This window comes from Nannospalax galili, unplaced genomic scaffold (assembly GCF_000622305.1).
Source record: "Nannospalax galili isolate Female #2095 unplaced genomic scaffold, S.galili_v1.0 scaffold381, whole genome shotgun sequence".
In the NCBI taxonomy this organism is placed as follows: domain Eukaryota; kingdom Metazoa; phylum Chordata; class Mammalia; order Rodentia; family Spalacidae; genus Nannospalax; species Nannospalax galili.
This window is the reverse complement of record NW_008347312.1, coordinates 1333631-1343641: the sequence shown is the minus strand read 5'-3', so window position 1 is coordinate 1343641 and position 10011 is coordinate 1333631. Positions and strand designations below refer to the sequence as shown.

General features: G+C 41.3%; 1 protein-coding gene across 1 annotated transcript in view; it reads left to right on the top strand.

The window, feature by feature from the left end:
• LOC103742788 (transmembrane protein 180-like) overlaps positions 1 to 10011 on the top strand; it is a 77093-nt gene that overhangs the window by 60619 nt on the left and 6463 nt on the right. The window contains 1 exon segment of the mRNA XM_008843891.1: positions 591 to 744. Coding sequence (XP_008842113.1) covers positions 591 to 744 — 154 coding nt within the window.

The following is a 10011-nucleotide window of genomic DNA, read 5'->3' as shown; positions in this document are numbered from 1 at the left end:
ATATATATCTTTAGCCCAGATAGGCCTTGAACTTGCCGTCTTCTTGCCTCAGCTTCCCAAGCTACCTGGGATCGTAGGTCCGTACCGTCAGACCTGGCAATATAAAGTCTTTGTTTTTCTTTCAGACAATGTCTTGCTGTGCAACTCAGGCTGGCCTGGTACTTCCTGTATAGCCCAGGCTAGCTTCAAACCTGCAACCCTCCTGCCTCAGCTTCCTGAGCGCTGGGATTATATACATACATAACCATGCCTGGGCCGGGGGTATATTATAGCCTCTGCTTTGTGCCCTCAACTCTGTGCTTTGTCCTCTCATGCACTGCATGTGGTTCTTGCACTTGTCACCAGACACTGTGATGCCAAGTTGTGATCACAAGTTTACATATCACCTTCCTTTTCTATGAGCAACTGGACAGAAGAATCACTCAGTTACTTAAAAGAATAAAAAATATGTAATACAGTGTCTTTTACTTGTTAAATGAGTTCATAGATAAAACTTTACTGAGAGCCGTGTGTTAAATAGCTTTGAATTCATAAGAAAAGGTGTTACTGGGAAAAACCCTCCTAACTGTTCTATATCTATTTTCCCCAAGGACACTTGTAGATCTTCAAGCCACCATGTTTAGTTTGATGTGCATAGTCCCACTGGGCATTGCAGCCATCCAGATTCTGACTTGGAGCTCCTTCTTCATCAGCAACAGGATAGACTACACAGCACCTGTGCTACGGAACTCACCACTGCTCCAGGTGCTGTCAGTTCTTACAGTTTATGCTGTGCTCAAAGGCAGAACTGATCTTCACGCCTTTTCATTTTTTTTAAACATCAAAACAAATAAAACAAAAAATTACAGTGGATTTTAAGGGCCTTTTGATTCCCTAAATGTAAGTTAAAGCCTCTCTGTTGGTTGTTTCTGAATGGACTTAACAACTTGGGTGCACCCGGAATTCTTCACCACTGCGTTGCCTTGTGTTTCCCAGAGTTTGTTTTTTGGTTTAGTACTGGGAATGGAGCCCAGGGCCTCTTGCATGCCAGGAAAATGTCCTACCACTGAGATGAACTTTAAAAATGTTTTAATTTTCAGTGAGGGTCTCATTAAGCTGCCCAGGCTGGCCTTCAATTCACACTGTGACCCTGGTAGGCCTTGAACTAGCAATTATCCTGCCTCAGCTTCCTGAGTAGCTGGGTTGCAAGCTTGTGCCATCAAGCACGGGCCTCCTCCATGCCTTGTTTTCACTGACACTGTATCACCACTGTCTGCATATTCTTCTGTGATGAAAAGTGGAGGTCACAACACTCCCTGATTTTGGAATATATTATAAAGCTATTACAATCAAAACAGTGCAGTGCTGGTATAAAAGAAGACACATCCACCACTAGATTGAAAGCCCAGAAATAACCCCCTCCCCCCACATTTACAGTGAACTGATTTTCAACAAAGGTTCTAAAACCATTCAGTGGGGAAAAGGACAATGTCTTCAATAAATGATGTTGAGAAAGGTGGCTATCCACATTGCAGAAGACCCTCTTCTCAACCCATATATAGGCATCAAGTAAAAATGGATTAAAGACTTAAATGTAAGGCTCAGAACTATCAAAACACTGAAACAGAAGGGGAAAAGAAATAGAATTACATCACACTGATAAGTTTCCACACATTCAAAGAAACAACAGAGTGAGGAGACAACCCATACACTGGGAGAAAATATTTGCAAACCATGTACCTGAGAAAGGACTAATATCTAAAAGATGCAACAAATTTAGATATCCTCAAGATAAGAAAATAATCTGATTTTAAAACAAAGAACCTGAATAATGATTTCTCAAAAGAAGACATGGAGGAGACAGCAGGTACGTGAGTAAATGCTCATCATCTCTGATCACCATGAAAACCTGTTACCATTCGGAGGCTGAGAGTCTAGAAGAGATGGGAGAGAAGGGGACAGGGGAGGTGTTGGCTGAAGGCTTGACATTTCAGTTAGGTGGAATAAGTTTAGTGATCTATGACGTAGCACTGTGACCTTAGTTAATGATATGTATGTCAAAATTGCTAAAAGAATGATTTTTAAATATTCTTATCAGAAAAGTGATGAGGTAAAGTGATGAATATGTCCATTAGCTTAATTTAACATTTTTACCATAAGTACATGCATCAAAACATCACACTCTACTCTGTAAACACAGATAATTATTAGAAAGAAATTAATTTTTAAATGATGCAGAAGGTCAGATGTGGAAAATCCAGGGAACACTGTGAGAGAATTCAAGTAACCTAGATTTATGTGGCTTACTCTCCTAATCCAGGTGCTTTTGTTTGTTAAGAAGTAGAAATTTGAGGGCTGGAAGTGTAGCTCAGTGGTAGAGTACATGCTTAGCGTGTATAAGGTCTTGGGTTCTATCTATCTTCAGTACTGCAAAACTTAAAAAGAAAAATATAAATTCAACTTCAATGAGTTTAAATGATGTCTTGGAAGGATTCAATAAGAAAGCAAATGCATAGGCATCCAGGAAAGGCAAATTAGAACGGAGCTACCCAAGGCTGGCAGGGGGAAGGCAGGCAGTGAGGTAACTGTCTCTGACATCTCTACTTCATTGTTTCTGGTCTGTCTGTCTTTGTGCTGGGCATGCACTCACGTGCACATACACTCAGCACCACGCCTCTCAGTTCATTCACACACCTTGGTCTCCCTGCCTCATTTACACGATATCCTAGAAAAGGCAAATCTGTTAGTGCAGCAAACACGGGAGTGACTGCCATGGCCGGGAGCTGGGAGAAGTGTCAATTACAGGGGGCACAGGGATTTTTTAGGTTATGGTGCTATTTTGCATTTTAATTTTGGTGGTGCTCACACAGTTGTATGCATTTGTCAAAACTCAAAAATTATACACTAAAGAGTTCAAGTTACCTTTAAAAATGTAAAGCTGATGACAGTAATTGTTCTCATTTTATTTTTAGAAGGTTGTCTTGTAGTCATTGCACAAATGCTATCTGGAGATGTCATTTTCTTCTCTTGGATTATCACATCAGACTGTGTAAAAACGATTCCATGACTTTCACATTCTTTTTATTAAAGCACATTATTGCTTCTTCTGAAGACCCTCTGTCTTCTCTTTTTTATATTTATGGTTTTTTTTTTGGTCTTTTTGAGACAGGGTCTCCTTGTAGCCTCAGCTGTCCTGGAACTCACTATGTAGACCAGGCTGGCCTTGAACTCACAGAGATTCACCTGCCTCTGCCTCCCAAGTGCTGGGATTAAAGGCGTGAGCCACGATGCCTGGCTCTGTTTGTTTTTTTGAGTCAGGGTCTCACTTTATAGCACTGACAGGAGGAGTGCTCTGCCACTCCCAGCTCTGTCTTCTCTTTTGTGAGATGTGTTGAAAACTCTTTTTACAAAATTCTGAAGCAGTATGGCTGCGAGACTTCTGAAAACTGCATTTAACCCACACCATGGTGATGCCAGTATGTGGAGGACAGTCAGGATGCACTAGGAGGCAGTAGAGCACTGTGGTGATGGCCATGTGTCCTACACTCAGTCCAAAGTCCTGCCTCACCCACTTGTGCAGTGGAAAGTTTTGGTGCTTTGGATGATTCTGCAGCAAAAAGGTGAGAATAAGAGAATCAGCCTCATCAGATTTATGAGGATAAGAAGAGATGATATATGTAAGCCACTCAGCACAGTGTCTGGCAGCAAGTACACGCCATCAGTGCTCTGACAGGTAGTACCCACGCAGTGATGTGGGAAGGGACTCTTTCTGGATGAGTAGGTGTGACTCAGATCTAGAATTCCATGGGGTAGAAATAATGTCTCTTTCCATGCTCATGTCTTGAGCTGCTTCATTTCCTAATGCTTCATAGTGGATTGGGCAAGCTTCACACTATGAAGCAGCAGGTGGAATGTGTGTATGTGTGTGTGTGTGTGTGTGTGTGTGTGTGTGTGTGTGTGTGATTAAATGCATGAGTCAGAAAGGCAAAGGTTTTGATTTTAGAACCTAAGAAGCTTGAAAATTTGGACAGGGATACAATTTTGCTTCTTTTCTTTTGAGACAGGGTCTCCCTGTAGCCCCAGCTGGCCTGGAACTCACTATATAGACCAGGCTGGCCTTGAACTCACAAAGATTCACCTGCCCCTGCCTCCCAAGTGCTGGGATTAAAGGTGTGTGCTACCGTGCCTGGCTACAATTTTCAAAATGTCATTTCTACTTACAAACTTTGTCACAGTTAAGTTCTATTTGTAGTCAATGATTTCCTGTTCTTTGAGTGTTATGGAACTCTGAATTAGTGAGATTTATTTTCAAGGTGGTGGGAAAATGCTTTGCCACTTCTCTTGTACATGGTGTAAGTACAGATATATTTATATTAGAATTTGAGGAAATAGTCACAGAATTTGTGATCCATTAATGAAAATAAGCAAGTGAAAGTCCATGGCTTTGTGCATGAATGGTTTTATTAATGACCAATTTTTGTGTATGTGTGCGGTGACCAGAGGCCAATGTTGGGATCTTCCTCTGCTGCTCTCCATTAAATTAATTCTTCTTCTTATTGTTGTTGTTATTATTGACAGGATCTCTCACTTAACCTGGAACTCCATGATTCATATAGGCTTCTTGGACAGTAAGCCCCAGGGATCTTTCTATCTTTCCCTCTCCAGCACAAGGATTACAGGTATGTGCTGCTGTACCCTAGTTCTGGAGCTCAAACTCATGCCCTCATGTTTGCATGGCAAGTAGTTTATAGACTGAGTCATCTATCCAGCCCCTAGTTACTATTTTTACAGATAAAATTGTTAGGGTTATGGATTTTCCAAGGGCACCTGGAAAGTACAAGGGAAGTAACTAGAATTTGGGACATTTGTGAATGTTCACTTATTTTTGATGATAAAGACAGGGTTGGATAAGTTTGCATGGAGTGTGGAAGTTGGCAGATGAATGAATAAATAAAATATGATATATATGTATTATATTCAGCCTTAGGAAATTCTGACATATGCTATACTATAGATGAATTATAAGTACATTATGCTGAGTGAAATGTGAGTCATAAAAGAATAAATATGATACCACTTATATGAGATACCTGAAGCAGTCAGATTCCTAGTGACAGAGAGAATGGCAGCAATCAACATCTGATGGGAGGGAAGATGGCGAGCACTGTTCCATGGGTATAGAGTTTTAGTTGGGAGGATGAAAGAGCTGTAGAGATGGATGGCAGTGTGCGTTACACATCCAAATTTTTTTGGTTTTGATTTGTTTTGATTTTGAAGACAGGATCCCCGGAAACCCCAGCAGGCCTGGAACTCACTATGTAGAATAAGCTAGTCTTGATCTCACAAAGATCTGCTTGCTTCTGCCTCTGGAGTGCTGGGATGAAAGGCATGCATCACAATGCCTGGCCCAAATTTTCTTTTCTTTCCTTTTCTTTTCTTCTGTCTCTGTCTCTGTCTCTGTCTCTCTGTCTGTCTCTGTCTCTGTCTCTCTCTCTCTCTCTGTCTCTCTCTCGCTCTCTCTCTCTCTCTCTCTCTGTCTCTCTCTCTCTCTCGCTCTCTCTCTCTCTCTCTCTCTCTCTGTACATGTGAGCACATACCACAGTGCACACGTGGAGGTCAGAGGACAGCTTGCAGGAGTTGCTTCTCTCCTTTCACCATATGGATCCCAGGGATCAACTCAAGATAGTCAGACTTGGTGGCAAGTGCCTTTACCCACTGAGCCATCTTGCTGGTCCACAAATGTTATTACTGTCATAGAAATGTATACAAAATGGTTAAAACAGTACATTTTATGCCATGGCTATTTTACCTCAGTAAAATAGAGAGAGTAGACCATGATAGCTCTTGCCTATAATCCCAACATTTGGCAGACTGAGGCAGAAGGATCATTGTCATGAGTTTAAGGCCAGCCTAGAGAAGCTGCAGAGTGAAACTTTGTCTATAAATAAATAAATAAAATTGGGAAAAAATCATGACACTGGGGGCTTGGGATTGTGTGATGGGGGCAAACTAGACTTTGAGAGAGATTCCAGGAGACCCGACATTCTCTTCTGGCCTCTTCAGGCACCAGGCAGACATATGGTGCACATTTGAGGGACAGTTGGTCTGGTTATCTTTAATTCCCACAGGGGTGTCAGTAGGTACATTCACCATTGAGGTTTTGCAGGTCTAGATACTTGCTCTGTTGGTACACTGAAAAATGGATTCATTTCTCACAGGTACGCCAGAACTAAACGTATAGACCAAGGCAAAAATTTAAAAACTCAAAAAACTATTTGCCCTCAGGCTACATATGACTCGTCATTTATGAAAACTGATACTGGAGTTCATTCCTCATGTGAGGGATTAAGAGCCAGGAAACTGAATCAAACTACAGTGTTTTGAGATAGGGCCTTTGGGAGGTAAAAAGAACTAAATAAGGTCAAGGTGGAGTCCCTGAGATTGAATCCTGAGAGCGAGAAAGAACAGAAGAGGCGCACATATGTGCTGCCTGTCTCTTCCCACATGATAGTCTAACCACCTTGAGGTGCTTCCAGCAAGGAGGCCATCACCAGATGTGTTTCCTTGGGCTTGGACCTCCAGAACCACGAGCTGAAATCAGTTCCTAGTCAGGGGTGCTGTAGAAAATGGACCAATACATTATTTACTCATTTATACCAAGGCCCTTCCTCCATCAATGCATTAAACCCTATGTAAAGCATGGAGTGAATACGGACTCAGGGGCATGTATTTAGGACCATGTTAGCTGGTGAAATCATAGAACCTTGATCATGGATGCACCCCTCTCCACATGGAGAGACAACTGCTACTGTGAATAACATGATCTAGTGTACCAGCCTGAGCTGGCTTCTGCACACACTTATACACACACATATATGTCCACCTGTACACACACATACAAACATGTGCTTATACCACACATACGCACACCAAAAAAAGCCTAAAGTGCGTATAAACTAAAGCAATTTGTTTAAATGGGAAGCCATCCATTTGAGATGCAGCAAATTTGGCTCCACTGTCATTTATAATTTAAAATTTTGTTTTATGCCTGGCGTGGTGGAGCATGCCTTTAATCCCAGCACTCGGGAGGCAGAGGCAGGCAGATCTCTGTGTGTTCAAGGCCAGCCTGGTCCACATAGTGAGTTCCAGGACAGCTGGGGCTACAGGGAGACCATCTCAAAAAGACCAAAAAAAAAAAAAAAAAAAAAAAAAAAAAAAAAGAATACACTTTAAAACACCTTGAAAGTAAACTAAAACCAAAAAATTTTTTGATTTATTTTTGTGAGTGTTTTGCCTGTACATATGTAAGTGCACCAGTGTGTACACTTCCTGCAGAGGCCAGAAAAGGGCATCAGATCTTGGGTTAAAAAACTCAGTGTCTTGAGCTTAGAAAGCTAATAAACTGAGAACAGAACACTGACTTCATCAATTTTAGGACACTGAATGAAACAAAGAATTCTTGGCAAGGGGACATCTTAATTGGAGAAGAAAATGGTAATTTCTCATGCAGTGTGTTGTTTTGTCTTATTTATTTTAAATATTTTATTTATTATTTTTATTTTATGTGTGTGTATTGCCTGCATGTTCGAAGTGCACCTGTGTTGTGTTGTCCCCAAGGAGGACAGAAGAAGGTGTCGGATCCCCTGGAACTGGAATTACAGGCAGTTGTTAGCTGCCATGTGGGTGCTGGGATTCGAACCCAGGTCTTCTGCAAGAACAGTCAGTACTCTTAATCACTGAGCCATCTCTCCAGCCCCATTTGTTTCTATTTAAAAAAAAATTTAGCTATTAGGGCTGGAGAGATGGCTCAGCAGTTAAGAACGCTGGTTGTTCTTGCAGAAGACCTGGGTTCGAATGCAGAGCCCACATGGCAGCTAACAACTGTCCATAACTCCAGTTCCAGGGGATCTGACAGCCTCTTCTGTCCTCTGTGGGCATTGCACAATACAGGTGCACTTACCTACATGCAGGCAATACACACATACATATAAAATAAAATAAAAAATTAGCTATTATTTTATGTATATAATTGCATTGCCTGCATGTATGTAGGTGCACTACATATGCAATTGCCAGTGAAGGGCAGAAGAAGGCCTCAGATCCCCCAGAACTGGAGTTACAGTGGGTGTTGGGCACTGAACCCCAGTCTTCTGCAAGAGCAGCCAGAGCTCTTAAGCACTGAGTCATCCTCAGTATCTTGTTATGTAGCTCAGGTTTGCCTGGAACTCACTGTATAGCACAGCTGGATTTTAACTCACAGTCTTTCTGCCTCAGCCTCCAAAGTGATGGGATTAAGGCTGACCTCAAACTTGCTATGTAGCCAAGGATGACGCTGAATTTCTTTCGTGTATTCGTTTTGGTACAGGTGCCGCTGTGTACATATGCATGTTGTAGTCAGAGTAACCTTGGGTGTCATTCCTCAGCCATTGTCTACCTTTTTTTTTGAGATGTGGTCTCTTATTGACCTAGAATTCACAGGCAGACTGGGCTGGGGGAGACCAGTGTTTCTGCTTCCCCAGGGCTGGGTTTACAGGTACATGCCATCATGCCTTGTTTTCTTGTTCTTAATGTGGGTCAAATTCAGGTTCTCATGCTTGCAAGGAAAGTGCATTTCTGACTGAGCTATCTCCCAAGCCTGACCTTAAGTTCCTGATCCTCCTGCACCCCCATTTTGAGTACTGGGATTACAGATGTGCACCGTCATGCCTCGTATCTGCAGTGCTGAGGATCTAACCTGGGGTTTCACTAGGTGAGCACTCTACCAACCAAGCTACAGTCCCAGCTCCAACTCAGCTTCATCCTTAGGCCCCATTCTCTCTCTCTCTCTCTCTCTCTCTCTCTCTCTCTCTCCATATATATATATATACACATATAGATATCTATATATCTTGTGCTCACAGTAGGTATGAGGAAGAGCCTAAGCTTAATTATAAAGCAAGCCTGTATTATCTGTGGCTATTAAAAAAATCAGTCACAGTTTTCTTCAGAGAAGGGAGAAAGTTCCATTTGATTTTCAGGTTGGTAGATTGTTCAAATATCCTTTTATCAAAGCGTTCTTCCTTATTTTCTGAACAGTTTGCAGTTGTGCAAAAATAAAGCAAAGATCTTTTTCATGTCAGCGAGATGGAGGTGTTTGTGTCACATTACATAACTAGTCTAGAGAACTCTTGTTTATGTATAAGCATATTTGCTCTACTAGAAAATATTTAGATTTTAATGTTTTAAAAGCATTCTCATGAGGAAAAATGTTTGTCTCATATAAAACACAAATCTGCATGTGTTATAGTTACAAAATAAGAAGGTTTCATAATTTAAAATAAGTATATCAGAATGCTGTATCATAAAATTATATTGTGAACTGGGTGGAAACAGTCATTCATAAGACCAAACCCACATATATACAGGAGAGAGCAATTAAGAGACCAAGGATAGGCTTGTTTTGAGTGTATTTAAAACAAGATGAAAGAGCTCTGGACCTTTGAAAATGCCTCAGAAACAATGAAACAACAGCTCTCTCTCTTTTACCAGAGTTCTGACTCATAAACCTGCATTGAAAGGTCTATTTATTTGAAATACATGTTTAAAAACCACATGTGGCCCTTCAAGCTTAGACTATGATATATACAGATTTCTTTTAAGAATCTCAGAAAGCTTTAATCCCAGAACTTGGGAGGCAGAGGCAGGTGGATCTCTGTGAGTTCGAGGCCAGCCTGGTCCTGAGCTAAATAGGTGAGATTATCCAAAAACCAATGTCTGGGGATGCAGCAGTGGTAGAGTGCTTGCCTAGCATGTGCAAGGCTCTGGATTCAACCCCTAGAACTGCTAAAGAAAAAATTATCCTAGAAGCAGCCTCATATATCACAATGCTGGTACAGATGTGGGAAACTGAGTCATGGGGTATTAAATTTAGTATGATTCTTGTTTGATATCAGTTTTATCACCACCAGAATGAATTTATTTATGTCCATCAAATTAAAGCCCTTAATATAATGGAGAAGCTGTCTTATAAAAGGGTGACTTGGGTAGCAATAA